Source organism: Heteronotia binoei, chromosome 5 (assembly GCF_032191835.1).
Source record: "Heteronotia binoei isolate CCM8104 ecotype False Entrance Well chromosome 5, APGP_CSIRO_Hbin_v1, whole genome shotgun sequence".
NCBI lineage: Eukaryota > Metazoa > Chordata > Lepidosauria > Squamata > Gekkonidae > Heteronotia > Heteronotia binoei.
The window spans coordinates 88,290,074-88,311,623 of record NC_083227.1 but is presented as its reverse complement, the minus strand read 5'-3'; the positions used below and the strand labels follow the sequence as shown (position 1 = coordinate 88,311,623).

Here is a 21,550-nt window from a genome sequence, read left to right as displayed (position 1 = left end):
TCCGGAGGTAGAAACGCACATAGTCCTCTGGGGGCGGAGCTCCCCCCCTCCGCTGGCCAGACTTCCCAGGAGACGCCTGTGGCAGCTGGAGAGGATGCAAGGACTACTAGTCCCAGCATGCACCTCGCGAAGGGAGGCCGGACTGGAGCGAATAGCAGGCTGGCGGTGGGCGGGTCTTTGTGACCCGGAGGAAGGGAGAAGCCTAAAGCCTGCTAGGGAGGAAGGCAGGCAAGGAAAGAGACACTGCACCGTTTCCCCACCCCCTCCGCTTCCACATTTTTGGAGAGCGGGGGATGAGGCTGCTAACCAGGGGTCCCCCGGCAGGGCGGGGGGGTTGGGAAGCCTAGCATATGTGTTTCTAAAACTCATTTCCATAATATTATGCAGTGCTTTAAAATATTCTGCATGTGGGCGCACTGCATCTGCTTGGTATTCAGCACAAACTGAAAAACTGTGTTGGGGAAGGGTCAGAGAATTCACAGCTGACTATTCATCCTTGACACTGAAAGGGCTTAGAAGGATATAACTGTTTAGGACAGCACTGTAATTGACTCTCCTTACACTTTAAGAACAAAGTTTGAGTCCAGAGGCACTCAAAGTTTGAGACCAGCAAGGTTTTATTCAAGGTGTGAGCTTTTGTGTGCCTTGAATAAAAGACTGTTGGCCTTAACGGTGCGCCTGGACTCAAACTTTGTTCTACTGCTTTACCTGGACCTATACTTTAAGAAGTACAGGTCTTGATATTTTCTGGGTTATATTTAACACATGCATAGTATTGCCAATGCTGGGTTGGGAGATTTCTGGAGATTTTGGTGGGTGTTGACTAGGGAGGGTAGAGCTTGAGGAGAGTGGGAGCTCATAGAATCCACCCTCCTAAGCAGCCATTTTCTCCAGGGGAGCTAATCTCTGTCATCTGGAGATCAGTGGTAATTCTGGGAGATCTTCAGGCCCCGCCCTGAGGATGGCAACTCTGTGTAAACTGTGCTCTGGAAAACTTTTTTCTTTAAGTATTGTATTGTCCTCAGTGATATTGCCAGAGGACTCTTGCTGGAATTCATATCTTTTTGCTCCCAGTTTTCCCCTGTGTGAAAGTTGAGGTTTACCTCCACTCATGCCAACTACCACCTTTTATGTGACATAGTTAATTATTGGTTTTTCATATGGTTTGGAAACTTTAGTACATAGCAACTTCCTGCTGCCAGCTGGCCTGAATGTCCAGTCCCAAATAACTGGTCTGCATTGCCAACCACAATCTAGGAACTTCTGGATTAAAATCTTAAATTATAGGCTTGCTATGCAGCATTTACTCTGAACAGGAGGAGTTCTTGTTTTATTGTCAGAGAGCAAAGAAAGTCACATGACAGCTTAATCTTAACCCCAGGAGTTTGTTTTTATTAGTGGTCTTTTATGAGAAAACCCACTTCCCAGTGTGCTTACAAATTCTGGGTCCAGCAGAGTAAAGGATTGTTCACAATTTAAAAAGTGCAAATCAAAATATCAGGATTTCAAGAAACCAATTAGGACTATATACCCAGCAGAAAAAGTTACAAATGAAATAAAATGTTGAAAAGCCAGCTAGTGAACTAAAAGCCAGTCCTTTGGCCAAACACATCCCCAGGGACAGAGCTGTACACATGCTGACTTAATTCTGCTTTGGTTAATTTAACTGACATGAATGGAACAGGTTTTATGACAAAAGTGCAAAATTGTAAGCCTATGCATATTTACTTGGGGCTAATCCCCACTGAGTAAAATGAGACTTAGTTCTGAGAAGTAGGGTTGCCAGTCCCCAGCTGTGGGCAGGGGATCCCCTGTTTTGGAGGCCCTCCCCCCACTTCAGGGTTATCAGAAAGTGAGCGAGAGGGTTGAATGTCCACTGGACACACCATAATACCCTATGGAGACCAGTCCCTATAGGGTATAATGGAAAAGTAATCCACTTGGGTTTTGGGGGAGCAGGTTTTTGAGGCAGAGGCACCAAATTTTCAGCATAGCATCTGGTGCCTCTCTTCAAAAAGCTCCCCAAGTTTCAAAAAGATTGGACTAGGATGTCCAATTTTATGAGCCCCCCCCCCAAGGTGCATCATCCTCCATTTTTTCCAGTGAAGGGAAGGCATTTAAAAGGAGAACAGCCCCTTTAAATATGAAGATGACCAGAACTCCCTTTGGAGTTTAATTGTGGTTGTCACAACCTTGCTTCTGGCTCCACCCCCCAGATACTTCCTGAGTCAGACCTGGCAACTCTAGAAGCACACATAAGTTTGGACAGCATCCCAATCTTTCATCCAAGGAAGGAAGGTTGGTTTTTCCTGGGTTTTTTTCCTAGGTTACATTTGTCACATGTCTAGGGCTGCCAAGCCGCCAGGCTGGGTGGGGATTCTCCTGCCCTGGAGGCTCCCAACCCGCTGGCCCACGTTTTATTCAGTCTCATAAATTGAATCAAAAGTATAGTGTGCACATGTACATTCTCACACTACTGCTTGGTAACTGTTGTTTGTGAGTGGGAGAAAGCACCAGCTCAAAATGAACCATGCAATATAGTTCTTCCCCTTTTCTGTTTACTGAACCAACCTAGTTTGGTTGGAGAGCCAGTTTGGTGTAGTGGTTAAGTGTGCTGACCCTTATATGGGAGAACCGGGTTTGATTCCCCACTCCTCCACTTGCACCTGCTAGCATGGCCTTGGGTCAGCCATAGCTCTGGCAGAGGTTGTCCTTGAAAGGGCAGCTGCTGTGAGAGCCCTCTCCAGCCCCACCCACCTCACAGGGTGTCTGTTGTGGGGGAGGAAGGTAAAGGAGCCGCTCTGAGACTCTTCGGAGTGGAGGGCAGGATATAAATCCAATATCTTCTTCCAATATCTTCTAGAAGATGGGGATGGAAGAATATTTACAAAAGAGATGCTGTTCTCCTGTGCTTGTTCACTTGCCTATCACAGGTCCAATTGTGCTTGAGGCGGGGGAAGCCAATTGTTTATCAAGTGTTCTAAATGGAATTCCATGGTTGGTGGGAGCACCACATTGCTCATCATCCAGAAAATAGTTTATGCAGGGGTCATTTTGTATAAAAATAGGTGACGGAGCTCATCCAGGGATTGTTATGCAGCTACACCTACTATTCAATGGACAAGGTGGGAAGGAGGAGGTAGAACTCTTAGAAAGGTTCATGAGCTGCGCTCTGGGGATGTGCAAAAAAATAAATAAATGGTAGTACACGGATTCAGAAATATACCGGGGGGAGGGGGGGATACGGAATCCCGTATATTTCTGAATTCCGTAGTCAGAATAGCTGCATATACGGTAGATGTGCGGCTATTTCCGAATATATGGCCCCATTATACCCTGTGGGCCATTGAAATCAAGAGCAAATAGGGTATATTTGAAGCCATCTGGAGGGGAGGGGGTTTGAGGGAGAGCCTCCAAATTTGCAGGGGACTCTCCCCTACAAACCCTCCAAGTCCCAAAAAGATTGGGCCAGGGGGTCCAATTCCTGGGGCACCAAAGCCAAACCTAACTTCACACCAGAGAATCTCTATAGGACCCAAATGCACTATATACATCTATCTACTCTATGAACCCTGCCAAACAAAACACAATCTGCTCAAGGTCTGCTCTGCAGACCTGGCTGCAGCAAACCCAGATGCCAACTCTCCAGCCCTGCCCCAAAGAACACGGGGAGAGCTGGCCAAGCACAACAAGCATGCTGGCTCTGGGTCTCTCACTCAGGTGCCAGCTTCCCTGCCACAGAACACAATCTACAGATGCCAGCTCTCCAGCCCTGCCCCAAACAACACCGGGAGAGCTGGCCAAGCACAACAAGCCTGCTGGTTCTGGGTCTCTCACCCAGGTGCCAGCTTCCCTGCCACAGAACACACAATCTACAGATGCCAGCTCTCCAGCCCTGCCCCAAACAACACGAGGAGAGCTGGCCAAGCACAACAAACCTGCCGTTTCTGGGTCTCTCACCCAGGTGCCAGCTTCCCTGCCACACAACACACAATCTACAGATGCCAGCTCTCCAGCCCTGCCCCAAACAACACTGGGAGAGCTGGCCAAGCACAACAAGCCTGCTGGTTCTGGGTCTCTCACCCAGGTGCCAGCTTCCCTGCCACAGAACACAATCTACAGATGCCAGCTCTCCAGCCCTGCCCCAAACAACACCGGGAGAGCTGGCCAAGCACAACAAGCCTGCTGGTTCTGGGTCTCTCACCCAGGTGCCAGCTTCCCTGCCACACAACACACAATCTACAGATGCCAGCTCTCCAGCCCTGCCCCAAACAACATGGGGAGAGCTGGCCAAGCACAATAAGCCTGCTGGTTCTGGGTCTCTTACCCAGGTGCCAGCTTCCCTGCCACAGAACACACAATCTACAGATGCCAGCTCTCCAGCCCTGCCCCAAACAACACAGGTAGAGCTGGCCAAGCACAATAAGCCTGCTGGTTCTGGGTTTCTTACCCAGGTGCCAGCTTCCCTGCCATAGAACACACAATCTACAGATGCCAGCTCTCCAGCCCTGCCCCAAACAACATGGGGAGAGGTGGCCAAGCACAACAAGCCTGCTGGTTCTGGGTCTCTCACCCAGGTGCCAGATTCCCCCTCCCCCAAAACCAGAACCAGGAAAAGGGACAACAGGAGGAGGCCAAGAAACTCAACTGTTAAAAAGTGGCCTTTTAAACAAGGAAAATTAGGCCAAACAGCCCCCCCCCCCAAGAACCAGAAGAGAAAAGGGACAACAGCAGCACAACACAGCAGCAACAAATCAAACACAGAATCCTTTTAAAACAGTAAAAAACGTTACTTTTAACAATACAGGAACTTTACCAACCCCCTCCCCCCAAAAAAACCCCCCCTTAAACCTAACCCCAAGAAATGCAAGCCACCCAAATCAGGAAAAGTAAAAGGACACTGCAGTTTTAAAAGTCCTCTCACTAAAGTAAGATATGGGCAAATTGGCAAAAAAAAACCCCACCTCAGGCTCCCTCCCCCAGCAGAACCCCCTAACCTTAACCCCAAATAAGCTACCCACCACCCAAATCTGGATAAATAAAGGGACTCTGAGTCTTAAAAAGTCCTTTTACCAACTAAAATAAAAACAAGAACCCCAAGACTGTCTTACCTTAGACGTCTTCTCTACTCCAGGCAAGTCTAGTAAGGCTGAGAGAGAGCAACAGCAGCTGAGGCCAAGGGCCAGCACAGCACAATCTCTCTCTCACACCAACACACACCAACACAGCAGCAATGGAGGAGTCCAGTAAGGCAGAGTCCTTAAAAAGGTTCTCTGGCCCTACAGAGAACAGTTTCAAAAAATAGCACTACTCTGTGATTGGCCAGACAACAGTGCTTACTTGGATACACAAGTAAGCAAAAGATCAAAAGAACAACAATGTTGCTGATGGCTGGGGGGTCAGCTACACAACAGCCCTGCAAAGCATGCATTTGCAATGGCTGCTGGGGCTTCTCTTCCCCCTCCCCCCCTCCCTGATCCTAGGGAGGCTATGGGAGAGGCGGGAAAAGGCTACCAACAGCGGGAAAGGAGGCAAGCAGCTCCCTTGAGGCTGCAGAAGCCCCTTTCCCGCCTTTTGCATTGAATTCTGTATACTTCCGAATATCTATACGGAAGTATATGGGGAGCCATACTCTGCTCCCGCATAATGGGCCCTAATTGGATTCGGCTGTATGTGATTCCGTATACTGCCGAATCAGGGGTGATTCGGCGGTTGATTCGGTTCGGCCGAACTGAATGCACACCCCTACTTCACTCCTGTGAGCTCCCGCTGAATCCGAGGCCTGAGTTTATGCATGTTATGTTGTATCACACAGATTTACCCCATGATTCTGAATGTATGTTAACAGCAGCTACCAACTATATGCCTCATGTGATTGTGAATGACAAATGAGACTTACTGTGCAAATGTAAAAATAGCAAACAAATAGAGAATAGCTTTCATTTTTTTTAAATGATTCATTTCTTGGCCCTCTCCTGGAAGCTTATGTGACTTTGCCCCCAATCCAGTAAATTCTGAGCATGCACCAGCAGTGGTTACAAGCCAGCTGTCTTGTTGTTTGGATGCAAAGGCAGCATGTTTTAAATTACTAGCACAGCAGTAATGGGTGATCCACTGGAGAGAAGATTGCAAGTGACGTTAAGTTAGAATTTCAAGAGATATTTACTAGTATTGCTGCACCACTAATGTTGATCCATTCTCAGCAGTTTGGCTAGGGAATTCATAGGGGAGCTGAAATTAGAGATTTCTTCTTGCTTCTGAAAACATGCCGCTATATAATACTGGCAGGCTGTTTGGGTGCATTCACACACACTAAATAACACAGTTTGCAACTGGATTTTTACTGTGTAAGAATAGCAAAATCTACTTGTAAGCAGTCGTCTTCTGAATTCACCCTTTACTAAGTAAAATCAGTGCTAACCATGCTTTTTAGCCAGAGTAACTGTGGATTCTACAAGTTCTGTATAAAGCAGTTCCAAGATATTTTAAAATCTCTTATCCATACTTTATTTTTTTTTCTTCTCTAAACAAGCCTGGCTACTTCAGCCTACAATTCCAAACCACATTTGCCATTCTTCTTAGTTATGGTGAACACTAGTTGGGGGGGAGGGGTGGGCTCCCTCTTGGGTATCCTGCCCCCCCAGGGAAAGTGTATGCGCAATACATAGCCTCTCCTTTCCCGGTGTAGTGAACGCCGCGTGGTCACTGTCCGGCTATGCCTGGCAGATGGTCACTGCAATGGCCTCTCCTGCATTACTGCATCCGTGGCAACACCTTCCCACTGGTCCCCCCCGTTTCTCACAGAGTTTGCCACATCATGGTGTGACCGAATGTCCGGCGGTATAACCAGATGGGCAGGCTGGGCTCACCAACCTCGCCAGCCAAGAGAAGGAAAACTCTAACATCAAACCCGGGCAGATAGAGCTCGTTAATGTAACACCTACCACCTGGAGGACTCGCTGCCGGCGTCCCGACTTACTGGGCCATGGCAGATGACCCCAAGGTGAAAGGGTGGGGCCAGTACCGCGCACACTGTGCTTCACCTAAAAAATTCCTCTGCTCAGGCCTGAAGGGCATATCCACAACCCACAACACACCAAGTCCTGCAGCGATGGGCAAGGGGTGAAATGGCAGGTGGAAGATGCCACTGGAAGCCGGAGTCCCGATCCTGCATGTAGGTGGTTCAGGGTATTGCTCGCCTGATGCTGACCCGGAGACGAAAGCATTTTTCGGCAGCACCCTGAACGACCAAGCAGCCTTATCTAGGGACAGCACTGCTTCCTCCACACAGAGAGGGGCCTAGAAAAGGTGGCCTAAACAAAACTCGTCTCCCCCACCCCAGTTGGCTAGCCGCGGTCAACGGGCATCCTTACTTGCGGTCAAAAAATAACAACAAAGAAAAAACATGCACCTGCCTCACAAAGTGTGCAAAGACTAAAGCTTGTATGTTGGAACATCAGAACCATGCTTGACACAGTAGACAGTGGTCGTCCTGAACGACGCTCTGCTCTAGTTGCCCACGAACTTCTCAGATTGAATATTGACATAGCAGCTCTCAGTGATGTCCGTTTCCCTGAGGAAGGTAGTCTTCAAGAACATGGTGCTGGCTATACCCTCTACTGGTTGGGTAAGTCAAAGGCTGAGAGCCGCCTTTCTGGCGTTGGCTTCATGGTCAGGAACTCCATTGCCTCCAAACTCGAAAACCTGCCAACAGGTCACTCAGATTGCATCATGTCCATGCGCCTCCCACTTCAAAACAAGCAGCATGCAACACTCTTCAGTGTGCATGCCCCAACCCTTCAAGCAGATCCTGCAGAAAAGAACAAGTTCTATGCTGATCTACACAACCTTGTACGGAAGACCCCTACAGAGGACAAGGTGATCATCCTTGGCGACTTCAATGCCAGAGTAGGTAAAGACTCGGAAGCCTGGAAAGGAGTACTTGGCAAACACGACTTTGTCAACTGCAATGATAACGGGCGCCTCCTGCTACAATTCTGCATGGAGCACCAGCTCACCATCACCAACACTATCTTTCAGCAGAAGAACAGCCTGAAGACAACCTGGATGCACCCACGGTCCAAGCACTGGCACCTTATCGACTACATTCTGGTGCGCCAGAGAGACCTTCGAGATGTCTTACACACCCGAGTAATGCCCAGTGCAGAATGTCATATGGATCATCATCTTGTATGCTGCAATCTCCATCTTCACTTTAAACCCACACCCAGGAGAGGAGGTATCCCTCGGAGGAAGCTTCAGGTTGGCAGCCTTCAGTCAGCTGAAGTTAAAGCTGCCTTCCAGGCAAAACTCCAGCCAAGAATTGAGGACCCCAGTTGCCCCACAGACCCTTCTCCAGAAGCACTCTGGGAACACCTAAAAACTACCATCCTGTTGATCTCTGAAGAAGTCCTCGTGATCTCCACAAGGAAGAACAAGGACTGGTTTAACGAGAACCATCAAGAGATCCAAGAATTACTAGCGAAAAAGAGATCTGCCTACCAAGCACATCTTGCTCAGCCCTCCTGTCCCGGGAAAAAAGCAATCTTTCACGCTGCATGTAGCAACCTCCAGCGCAAGCTTCGAGACATTCAGAACGAGTGATGGACCAAGCTTGCAGAGAGAACCCAGCTGTGTGCAGACACTGGTGATTTAAGAGGGTTCTACGAAGCCCTGAAGGCAGTATATGGCCCATCATATCAGGCTCAGAGTCCCTTGCGTAGTGCAGACGGCCAAGTGCTCCTCACAGACAAGGCATCCATACTGAACCGGTGGTCGGAGTATTTTCAGGTTCTCTTCAGTGCCAACCGCGTAGTTCAAGATTCAGCAATCCACCTCACCCCACTTCAACCAGTGAAAACAGAGTTGGATGAGATCCCCACCCTAGAAGAGACTGTTAAAGCCATCAAGCAACTGAAAAGTGGCAAGGCAGTGGGAGTTGATGGAATCCCACCAGAGATCTGGAAGCATGGGGGCAGAGTACTACATAGCACACTTCACAAAGTACTTGTCACCTGCTGGGAACAAGGCAAACTACCACAGGACTTTCGCGATGCAATCATCATCACTACACAAGAACAAAGGGGAAAAGTCAGACTGCTCCAACTACCGGGGGATAACCCTGCTCTCCATCGCAGTATCCTTGCCAGAATACTCCTGAACGGACTGGTGCCCACCATTGCAGAAGAACTCCTCCCAGAGAGCCAGTGCGGCTTCAGATCTAACAGGAGCACCACCGACATAGTATTTGTTCTCAGGCAGCTCCAAGAGAAATGCAGGGAACAGAACAAGGGTCTATATGTGACTTCTGTCGACCTTACCAAAGCTTTCGATACCGTTAGCAGGAGAGGCCTGTGGCAAATCTTGGAACGTTTAGGATGTCCCCCAAGGTTCCTCAGCATGATCATCCAGCTACATGAAGACCAGCGAGGCCAAGTCACACACTGCAACGACCTCTCGGAGCCCTTCCCAATAGGCACAGGTGTAAAGCAAGGCTGCGTTCTCGCACCAACTCTCTTTACGATCTTCTTTAGCATGATGCTTCAAAGAGCCACAGTAGATCTAGATGATGACGATGGTGTCTACATCCGCTATCGCACCGAAGGCAGCCTGTTCAACCTGAGGCGACTAAAGGCTCACTCCAAGACAATGGAAAAACTTATCCGAGAGCTACTGTTTGCTGATGATGCTGCACTCGTCTCCCACTCGGTATCAGCTCTGCAGCATATGACGTCCTGCATTGCAGAGGCTGCCAAGCTATTTGGCCTAGAAGTTAGTCTGAAGAAGACAGAAGTTCTCCACCAGCCTGCACCCCAGGAAGATTATCACCCTCTCTGCATCACTGTGGGTGAATCAGTTCTGAAGACAGTCCAGCAGTTCAGCTACCTGGGGTGCATCATCTCCTCAGATGCCAAGATCGACAAGGAGATTGACAACAGGCTGGCAAAGGCAAACCGTGCATTTGGCCGACTGCACAAAAGAGTGTGGAGCAACAAGCATCTGAAAAAAGGCACAAAGATCAATGTTTACAAAGCGGTTGTGATGACAACCCTCATCTACGGCTCCGAATCGTGGGTTTCACCTGCAACTCCTCGAGCGCTTTCATCAGCGCTGCCTTCGCACCATCCTCAACATCCACTGGAGTGACTTTGTGACCAACACTGAAGTCCTCAAGAGGGCGGAGGTTACAAGCATCGAGGCACTGCTGTTGAAGACGCAGCTGCGCTGGGCAGGGCATATTTCTAGGATGGAAAACCACCGCCTTCCCAAGATTGCTCTGTATGGCGAACTTTCCACCGGCCATCGAAATAGAGGGGCACCAAAGAAGAGGTACAAGGACTCCTTGAAGAAATCCCTTGGCACCTGTCGCATCAACCATCACCAGTGGTCTGACCTAGCCTCAGATCGCAAAGCATGGAGGCACTCCATCCACCAGGCTGTCTCTTCCTTTGAGAATGCACGCATAGCTGGTCTTGAGGACAAAAGGAGATTGAGGAAGAATCGCACTGCTACAGCACCAACCCCAAGTCAGACTTTTCCCGGCAGCCATTGTGGCCGGATCTGCCTGTCTCGCATTGGTCTTGTCAGCCACCAGTGAGCCTGCAGCAGACGTGGACTACTGCACCCTTCTTAAATCTTTGTTCGCGAAGTCAAGCTGAGAGAGAGAGAGAGGTGAACATTTAAGGGTTGGTAAAGAGGGTTCTGTTCAGGCCATGTGAACATGCATTGAGGCAAATATCTGATTTACCTTAGAGAGGAAGGGAAGACATGATTGTCTTAGAAGTAAGTATATATATATGCTAGCAAAAATAGTACTGGCTGCAGCAGCTACTTCAGGCCTCAATGTTTTGTTTCTGTGCAGTACATATTAGTCATAAGGAAATATACAGTTTCAGCTGTGATTTTAACAAACTGGTTTTGTCCTTGTTTGAGGAATTCTCCATTTGAAGTAGGAGTAATCAGAATTGTCATACAGGAATGCAGTAGACATGTTTGAAAGTAGAATGCTAATGGTAGTTATGAGGGGCGGTCAACTATCTCTGCATGCATATGGTGTAGCCTCATGTTGGAGGGAGTGTGTGCCAAAAATAATAGTTCTGAATTTTCAGAATTTTGAGGGTGGGGGATCTGTATCAGTAGCAACCAGGGCATTTTTTGAGCAGGAACGCATAGGAACTCAGTTCTGGATGGCTTGGTGTCAGGGGTGTGTGGCCTAATATGCAAATGAGCTCCTGCTGGGCTTTTTCTAAAAAAAACCATGTGTGAAACAATGGTGGCATTAAGGGAGTGTGGCATAATATGTAAATGAGTTCCTGCTGGGCTTTTTCTGCATAAAAAACCCTGGTAGCAGCCCTTCCAAAAATCATGATAATGAAAACAGTGCCCTACTCAAAATCAAGCTCTGAAATTCTTAGGAACATTTTTGAAGCACACATCCCTAGTGTTCATTGCCCCCCCTCTCCCCGTCGGAATAGTGAGTCAGACACCAAATTGGATTAATGGGCCACTTTATTAACTTAACGGCAAGAGCAAAACGTTAGGACAGGTCAAGCCAGGAGTCATACCAGACCACCTCCTTGACCTGAAAATGGGCGAGCCCCCAAAGCCCCGGGTATGAGCCAACCGAGCGGCTCAGACCCGGCCAGCCCAGCAACATGATCGGCACTCACCAAGCTCCACCATCCTGAAAGCCGTACAGCCTGGAATGTGGACACTCACCATGTGACGGGATCCCCAGACTCGCTGGCGCTGACCTTGGGCCGTACAGCTTAACGGTCACCCAGGGAAGCCTTTCACCAAAAATGGTGCGATGCAACGGGAACTCACCAATCCTCAAAACATATTCCCAACAACAAACAGCCACTTACAGTGCCAAGCCTCTGCTTAGGCCACTACACCCAAACTGACCCCTAAAACCTGCAACAGCCCTTGCCTCAAGTTGGCCAAAAAGGCCCGGTTGCCCTTTACAGAAAGATGAACCCCGTCATCCCTGTATAAGTCCCCAATACTCACCTTAATGGAAGGATGAGGCACATAAACAGCCAACCCCTTACCAAGGGCTTTACGCAAGGCCCTTTTGGCCTTAATGTGGGCCCGCTCCAAACCCGCTGGGTCCCAAGCTGCTCACCACACCCGGCGTGGCAACATGGCCGACCACAGGATAAAGACGCCCAGCCACCTCCTGCCAATCAAGGCGATATCCATCTGGGCCATTGAAATCAATGGCAAAGTCATTCTCTCCCAGATGAATCACCAAAATCTGGGGAGGATGGGTCCTCACGTCACCAAATAGCAGTGGCAGGAGCCCCAACCATCTCATGCCTGGCAGCCCTGCCACTCAATGACGGCTCTGTCACTCAGGCCCAGCTGCGAACTAACCAGCGTCCGTTGGGCCTGATGTGCCGCCCAAAACACAATACTGTGGCCACATACAAGGATCCTTTTCCTCTCAACGCCAGCCACAGCACCTAGAACAAAAAAGCCATTAAAACTGTTGAACAGCACAACAAACTTTAACCCCATCAGTCAACAAGAAGCTGAGTGGGGGGGGGGGGGTGTGGCCAACTACTGCGTATAGTTCCAGGCCTCAAGGCCGTAACGGCCGAACATAAATTCGATAGGCCCTTGACTTCCAACGGCCTACCCGACGAATGTCCTCCCCCCCATAACCCATCGCCGCAGCCGTAGAAGTGGCTCCAATCCTAAAGGAGTTGGTGCCAAACCTAAACCCGCCGAGTTTACCTTGGGAGGTAAACTCCCAGCAAAGCAGCCGTGGCTGAACCGACTGCCCCGCGGAGGCGCAGGAGCCAGTAAAAGTCGCTGTCTTCTGAACAATGTGGCCACTATCAGATTGTTCCCCAACATTTGGTTTCGTGGGAGGCATAAGCTGCAGCCAAAGCTGCTGATTAATCTCGTCCCATGGGAGTCTAGGATTAACTGCCGCCCGCATGCGGAATTGCTCGTCATACTGAAGCCACGCCCTTCCAGTAAAGTCATTATACGCTCTCTATATAATATCACAATACTGGAAAAGGGGGGCAGCCCTCCAAGGCAGGGCCCTGGCTATGATCCCTGCATAAATAAGGAAACCAGGTAACCAATTCCACCACGTTCTATCCACCTTCCTCCGCTTCAGCTTCTCCTTGTCTTTTTCGTCAAGTTCATCTTTCGACTTCTTTTCCAATTCCCTAAGTAAAAGGCTAAACACATCTACATATACCCCTTTTAAAATCTTGTCTCTAGTGGCAACAGTAAGATGATCGCCTAGAGGCATAGCTGGGTTTCCAAAAGGTACCACGTGAAAATCCACCATGCTATAAGGGACGGGTGGATGCGATGGAAACCCCCCAAAACCCACTCTGTTGTGGGGGCCATGATGACGACGTGGAATGGGTCTGCTGCCAGCCCCATGGTAAAACCCCACCCGCTGTTGCCTGCCCACCTAGGCCCACGCCACTAACCTGACCTCCTACCATAGCAGCTGAATACCACGGCGCCCATGCACCCTCCATTATAGACGTAGTGGCCAAACTGCCTACTTGTGGAGATGGCATGCTTAAAACTGCATGCCGCACTACCGGCGGCCCAGCCCCCAAATAGGATGCTCCTAACGCCTGAGACCCCACAGCCATCCCAGAACCCGATGCCATATTGGGACCCCAAGGACCCCATGGCCATACCACACCCAGCTGACAAGCTGGTGACTTACCTTCTATCTCGAGTGGCACCACCACCACTGCATCAGGCGCCTCCCTCTGCTCCTCCTCTGGTGGCACCACTTCTCGAGCCCCACCACTGCTACCTTCAGCTCCCTGCAAAACAGAAAGCCGAGCGAGCACCTCCTTCTGAAAGGAAATAGTGGCCACTCTACCAGACCCCATGAGCCCACTGGCTCTCCTAGAAGTGCCCCCAACCCCCCTTGCCTCCTCTAAGGCAGCCAGCTGGTCCTCACATCTTCACTATCATCAGGCAAGGACTGGTCAGGGGGAGGCCTCTTAGGTGGCCTCTTAGTGGGCTGTTTCCCCTTTTTATTACCTTGCCCCTTCTTTGGCCCCATGCCCAAAGCTACTATGGAAAATACCCTGTTGAACCTGAATCCTTGGTGGTCCCTTGTTCCACTGCTAACCAGGGCTGACCACTTAGCTTCCAACTAAAACACTCCTAGACATCCAGGGCAGGGCACACCACACTTATGCAAGACTGACCAAATAATGCCCTGTGTGCATAAAGGAAAAATGGGGGGGTAGGTGAAAAAGGAAAAAAAGGGGGGGGGTCTCAAACCCCTCCTACAGGCAAGGCCCCCTTATTCACCCCAATAAAGGTCACCACCTACTTCAGGGCAGCAACAACGCCCAATATCCACCCCCCAGAGCTACCACCAGACCGTCTTGCGCCTTCCCAGCACTAATGCCAGCAACCGTGCCCCCCTGAGCTTTGCTCTCAGGTGCCTCACGCAGCTGAAGCTACTGCCGGTCCCAAAGACATCGCGTTGAACCGCAACACAGCCGCACGTTCCAAACCCGTCCTCGATGAGCCCAGGTCCTGACACTCAAATCGCTCTTTCCAAGAGCAATTTTCCAACTGCATGATCGGGGGGGTGGGGCCAGCCTTTTAAGGCCGTGCCTCACCCCCCGCTCGGAAGTAAAACTCATCCACTGCCTCTATCTTATCGGGGAGGCAATGGACGGCCCCCAGCCTCAGCGGATGATGGTCCGCTCGGCTGGGGAGGGACCGAATTGCTATCTGGTGCTCTGAGAACTGAAGATGATGATGCATTTAATTGCTGTTGTTTGTTACTTCCTCATTTGTGCTGCTTTCTACAATCTTTGCAGCCAGTAATAATATGCTTACCTGATGCTGATAATGTAGTGTGTTTCATAAATATTTTATTTCATTTCTTTTCCAGCCTACATGGTCAGAGGACTGTTTTTTGCCAGCCCCAATTTTAAATAAAGCACCAGAGCACTATTTGCTGCCTTCTATGGAGCAGCCAATCAGAAGGATGTATGAGAAGCTACTGAGCTCTGTCTTGCTTTCCACAGCAAGCTTTTGCTGCAAGTTGGCCCACCCACTATACCTTTTGAGGGGATGAGAAAGAATTTTTTGTGGTCCCCTTCAGATTGGTCTGGAAAGGTGCTATGTTAGGCCACAACTAGTTTCTGGTAGGAATAGTGTGATTTCCTACCCTACAGGTTGGTAGGGATGGGGACTGCTCCCAAATTAGCCTGTGATTAGTTTGAGCGAGCTGGGGGGGGAACAACTTCCATGGTTGAGCTTAGAGTTCCCACTGAGGGCGGGCTTTCCCCCAGTTTTGGGGGCCCCAACCTTCTGGCAGGGAGCTGGCCAGTGAGGGGATCCCCACCTCAAGAAGCTCTATTAGCGACCGATGTACCCAGTGGAATAACATCACCTGGAAGTCGTGCAAGGAATACTCTACCATTTGGGTTGAAAACTTTATTGCACCATAGAGTTTTTTACCCAAATGTTAGACCATCCCTGTGTGACATGCCAGTGCAAGGTTGTCACATCCAGGTGACATAATCATGCCACTCATGCTCTGCACTAATGAAAAACATCCCTTGCCAGGAGCCAGGTAAGACCTGGCAACCTTAGTTGAGCAGTATCAGCCAAGCCCTTAATTGTTGGAGTAGCCCATGGTTGATGAGGCCTAACAACTCTCAACACTGTTTTACATTCAGGTGTGGATTAACTAAACCAACAGTAACACTCGCTAATGAGGATAGGCTTGCTCCAAATACTGATAACCGCAGTAGGCTTCATGTTAGCAGCAGCTCTTACTAGTTCAAGAATGTTTAATGTATATAGCTCAGACATTAATAAACTTGTTAAGCCACATGTTAGTGTCTCTCTCTCTCTTTTTTTGAGATATTGTTACAGTTTCTAGCATGAAATGGACCTCCTGTTGGCACCTGGGGTTTTTTTGGCCACTGTGTGTCAGAGTGTTGGACTGGATGGGCTTCTCTTATGGCTTTTCTTTTGTTCTTATATAATGTTTAGAGAGTTGGACAAAGTCTGGGAGAGGCAGATCTAAATCCTCTCTCTGCCATGCAAGGTTGCTGGTTGCCTTTGGGCCAGTTGCACACTCTCAACCCAACGTACCTCACGGGTTTATTGTGAAGATAAAATGGAGAAGAGGGAGAGAGAAAGTCTTAAATGAAGTAACTAAATAAAATATCGTTTGCCACTGTGGACATCTTTTGGATAGACAGAATATAAATATTCAAAATAAATAAGCACCTCTTTACAGGCTGGAAATGGGCAGCATTTCAGCTGTCCTGTTTTGAAAAGCTTTGAAGTTTAGTGTGGAAAAGTGCAGCTGCTGCCATGTATTTGTTTCATTGATTCTGCATTTTGGACTTCCCAATATTTTTAGCTCTACTTAGAGTACACCTGAGTGCCAGTTCACAGAGTACATCTTGCACTTTTGCAGTTGTATCTTTAATGTTCCTGCAAAGTTGTGTTCTTCCTGCTTTGGTCCTTTAACTACCCACAAAGCAGGTAAGGCCAAATAGAATAATTGCATTTTCAGTTTTCCAGTATGCTGTTTTAATGTACAATCATCACACCAAGAATGCAAAAAAGTGTTGTCTGATTTGCCCTTTGGTATAATTAAATACGTATCATTAAATATCATTAAATCATGACCTGAGTTTGATCCTAGAGGTTGCTTCGTTCAACCTCCCAAGATAGGCTGACTGTCCCCGGCCCAAGAGATGCCCACCTTGCCTTTACCAGGGCCAGGTCCTTTTCGGTCCTGGCCCCAGCCTAGTGGAATCAGCTTCCTATGGAGATCCGGGCCCTACCTGGCTTTAGCCATTTGTAGGGCCTGCAAAATGGAGCTGTCCTGCCAGGTCTTTGGGTGAGGCAGCGGGCATCTATCCATTAGATTGGTTGGCTTCCCCTACCACACTACTGCACTATCCTACTGCGCTGATTTGCTGTACTGTCCTGCTACATCATTTTATTATACTGTCCTGCTGAACCATTTTGTTGTACTGAATATTGTCATTGGGTTTTTTTATCACTATGCTGTTGTGATTTTATTGTGGTTTTATTATGTATGTTGCACTCCACTCTGAGTCCCTATGGGGAAATGGGCAGAATATAAATAAACAAATGATGATGATGATGATGATGATGATGATGATGATGATGATGATGATGATAATAATAATAATAATACTGGTGGAAGCTGGGTTCAGGTAGCCAGTTCATGATTGACTCAGCCTTCCATCCTTCCGAGGTTGGTAAAATGAGTTCCCAGCTTGCTGAGGGTAAAGTGTAAATGACTGGGGAAGGCAATGGCAAACCACCCCGTAAAAAGTCTGCCAAGAAAATATTGTGAAAGCAACGTCACCCCAGAGTCGGAAACGACTGGTGCTTGCACAGGGATTACCTTTACCTTTTATCATTAAATAAAACAAAGTGAGATTAGGGTATTAATCCTTTGACATATAGTGGTGTAACTGTTCATTGCACTGCAATTTTGAGACTATGAAGTCCATGGTAAAGCACAACTGTGAGCAGGATCTTTTAAATCTTTTTCTTACTGCAAACATTTATTATGGTGAATGTTTCAAATGAATCATTTGAATAGGCAGCTAGATTTCTTTACAGAAATCCACAGCTTGGTGCCAGAGAACAGTATTTTTAAATAGATCTCCTCTTCTCCAGATATTGCACAATCATAATTTTAAGACTGAGTAAATAAATGTATTTGCTTTTAAACCAACATCTGATACAATGTGTTGATTTACCTACTGGTCTTATATAGACATACAGCTTTAATCCATGCCTTAGAAGAATATTTTTGTTTCTACTGAAGGGGTTTCTTAGTACTGATATGTAGCAGGAGGCAAGATTTTCCTACATTATGACCATGCAAGTGTCAAACTCATTTGTCATCATGAGATGTTTATTTTAAAAATGGAGATTTACAGTGTAACAACAGCCAAGATAAAGACAATACTTCCTTTCGAGTGTGGTTTTAATCCTTACCACCACCCTGAAAGAACAGATAAAATGTGGTATCAGTAGATACTAACACCAATCTTCACAGAAGTTGGTCCTTATCTTGTTTCAAAAGAAATACGTAAAATTTTAAATAGTGAAACTTTAGGATATATAACATCCTGTGTTGCTGCAAGAGCTGGTTCATGATGTCTTCTGTAAACTCTGAGGCCAAGGTCTCACATACTTTCCATATGGCGTAGTTAAGTACAATGTCTCTGTTGAGTGTATGATACGAAGTTATTTTATTTGGTCTCCACACGAATTTGTTCCTGCTTGTGCAGGTTCATGAGTTTAATTGACAATTGTTAGATCTGTTGGTTGTGGAAAATGCAAAGTCAGCTTAAAAGGAATACTTGCTAAGGTCTCAAGGAGTCACACTTTAGGAAATACTTATGCAACACTTTCTATAGTTAGCATTATCTGACGAAAATGTTGGAAATCATATATTGCTCCTACATACTTGTCTCATGGTAAAAAATTGAATGTGATAAAGGACATTGCCTTTATTTAAATGAACTATACCCAGTATGTTAAAAACTTTTTTTTTCAACCCTAGTATGAAGAAGGAAAAAAGCGAAGAAAACCAAACTATAGCAGCGTTGATCTTTCTGAGGTTGAATGGGAAGACAGGGATGATGTGGTAAGCGAGTCAGATCTTGTTAGAAATCTGTTACATTAATTACAAGTAGCAAAGATGTCTACTGGATTGCTGCCGAGAAAAGAAAACATTACATTCCAAAATTATTTTTACCTTATAATTTTGTACTGGCTCTTTCTCATATAAACATATACTCACTTTTCCTCATGCTCTTCAGAGACATTTATCTGCTGCCATTCGTCGCTTATTGGTTACCATGGAAACACACATACCATGAGTCCCTGCTCAATGGTAGTCTACTGTAGTTCCTCATAACAAGCAACAGTTCTTTTGCCCCATCAATTTGAATCCCAGTACTGTTTTGGTTTATTTGTTCCTGCTGTCCATTAATAGTGTGGGGAAGGGGCTAAAGGGAAAAAAAGGGGGGGGCAGGGAGAGAATCCACTGCTATGAAGCAGAACCAACAGTGGTCATAGTAAATTTGGTGCTACTCTAGCAGGAGTGCTGTACTAGACGGAGACTAGACTGGTAAAAGAAAAACTGAAGTTCAAAATACTCAGCTATGCAGCTCTCTTAGTGGCCTTGGGTAAGACTCACAGCCTGACCTATCTCTCAGGAGAGCTAGAGAGAACTGGACAAACCAGGCTGCTGGGGCTTAAAATCAAAAAGGTGCCAGAGCAGTTTTAAACTAAACCTTGGGGGAAAGCCAACAGGAGATGAAATGTCTCTGGTTTGGGAACTCGTGGGCATTCAATGAAATTGCTGAGCAGTCGGGTTAGAACGGATAAAAGGAGGTACTTCTTCACCCAAAGGGAGAATTTTTTGGCCACTGTGTGACAGAGTGTTGGACTGGATGGGCCATCGGCCTGATCCAACATGGCTTCTCTTATGTTCTTAAGTAGTCCAATGAATCCTGAGTTTCTCTACGTTATCACAGATATGATAGCTAATCAGATAAAAGTTAAATAACTGGAATAATTTGCTGCTGTGAGGACCAACAGTATGAGGGAAGTCTTATGATCAGACGAGCAGTTTGGCCCAACCATAGCCACCCCTTCCCTCCAGATTAAGTGAGCATGATCATATGCACATCTGGCCCCTGTGCTTCCCCAGTGAAGCCCTTCCATGGCGCGTTTCTGGCTATCTGATTGCCCCAGCATGTCATAGAGATGCACAAGTGGAATGATAATTCTACTCCATTTCTGCATATCCTTCCCCCCCCCCCCGACCCCACTCTGAAGGTGCACTTCAGCACCTCTGTAGAATCAGCCAGGAGAACTTGTGCGCCTGTTTGCTTCTGTGCATGTACAGAGAGAGTTTGAAAAAAACCTACCCAACCCAGCTGGGGGTCTGTGGTTGCAATGCATTAGCAATGTGAATGGCTGATCATGGGCCCATGCCACTTTGATACCATCTCAGTGGCTGCTGTCTGATCTATGTAAAGCAATGCAAAATCAAGTGGCTTTTTGAAAGCTAATACCTGTCATGGCAACCTACCCATCTGATCACACCCTTAGTATGGTTCCATCAATAGGGTTGCCAACCTACATCAGGCAAAGGATGAGTGAGGATCTGCTCTCAGGACTACCATCTCTTCAGAGACAGGGCAGGGCCGTCATTCTAAAACGTCCTATTGGAGACAAAAATGTCAGTAGCCAGCTCTTGTTACAGCCTGTTAAGTAACATGTAGAGAGAATCATAAAATTTAGGGATGTTTCCAGCTTCCATAAGCCCTGCTGTTACAACACAAAATCCCCATTTTGCTTTTATTCTTCCTTGTGTACATCTGTATTTCCTTGAGTCAATTGTTTTCTATTTCATAAATGTATTTTTTAAAATGATTTTTGTATAAATTGTAAAAAAAATGCTGTGAAACAAACAAACTAATAAGAAATGGCAGTAGCAAAAATAGGGAAAATCAAAAGGCTGACAGCATATAGAAAGGAATGAAAAAGGGCATATCCACTAATGAAATTTTGCCTTGATGCATGCTCTCTCTCTCGGAAGAAGTTTGCCTTTATCTTCCTCTACAGTTACTGATGCCACAGCTGAAAAGATTTTTTTTTGGTCTTAGTCCAAACCACAGCATTCAAAAGTGAAGGATTGTTTTAGCACTGTCCTTCTAACATCTTACTTTAGGCATGTGCTAATCTCTGCTGTTCAGTAGTGTCTGTCCAGAATCATGTTCATTCTTTAGTTATATAATCTGTATCTCTTCACATGTCATTTTTTCTAGCAATACTGTATCAAAAGTTTTCCTTATGTCCACAGCTTAACCTTTGCCTGGTCTTTCTGTTACTTCCTTCATAAATCTGATTTGTTCAGCATGATTTCTTCAGGACCAATACATGCTGACTGTCCTTAATTAAATCATAACTTTCCAGGTGTGCTCCTTTCACTTACTGTTATTTAGCTTTTCCCATAATGTCCATACTTACTGAAGTCATGCTTGCATGTTTGAATTTCCATAGATCTTTCCTAGCACCATTCTCAAATATCAGCAATACAATAACATCTCTCTACCCTTCCAAATTCCATTCATTTTGGAGAGGTTTTGAATATAGCAATAGAAGGTTTCCATATTTATTGTCTCATGTATTTCTGAAATCTGGGATTCGTCACGTATGTCAGCCTCTGGAGTACTGCCACTGTTCTGATGTAGTCATTTCTCAATTGTTTTTCTCTCCAACTGAAGTTTGTATTTGCCTTTTCTTGCAAAAAATGTATCTCCAGCTCTCCACAATTAATTAGTGAATAATGAAATAGTTTAGCAAAGTTGATCTTCCCTATTGGTAAGTTCTTTCTTTTTTCCCATAGGCCAGACTGCCTCTTTTCTAGGACATTCTTGTGGTAACTGTACATAAATACCTTCCACCAGATTCTGTCTTTTTTCTGTATTTTCTAGCTACAACTGTTCCC

At 46.9% G+C, this 21,550-nt stretch overlaps 1 protein-coding gene across 1 annotated transcript in view; it reads left to right on the top strand.

Annotated features, from left to right (window-relative positions):
• The window catches only part of CACNA2D3 (calcium voltage-gated channel auxiliary subunit alpha2delta 3), a 1,102,401-nt gene that overhangs the window by 839,479 nt on the left and 241,372 nt on the right, over nucleotides 1-21,550 (top strand). The window contains exon 18 of the mRNA XM_060238809.1: nucleotides 18,590-18,673. Within this exon, the coding sequence (XP_060094792.1) occupies nucleotides 18,590-18,673 (84 nt within the window). The remainder of the gene's footprint in view (nucleotides 1-18,589; nucleotides 18,674-21,550) is intronic.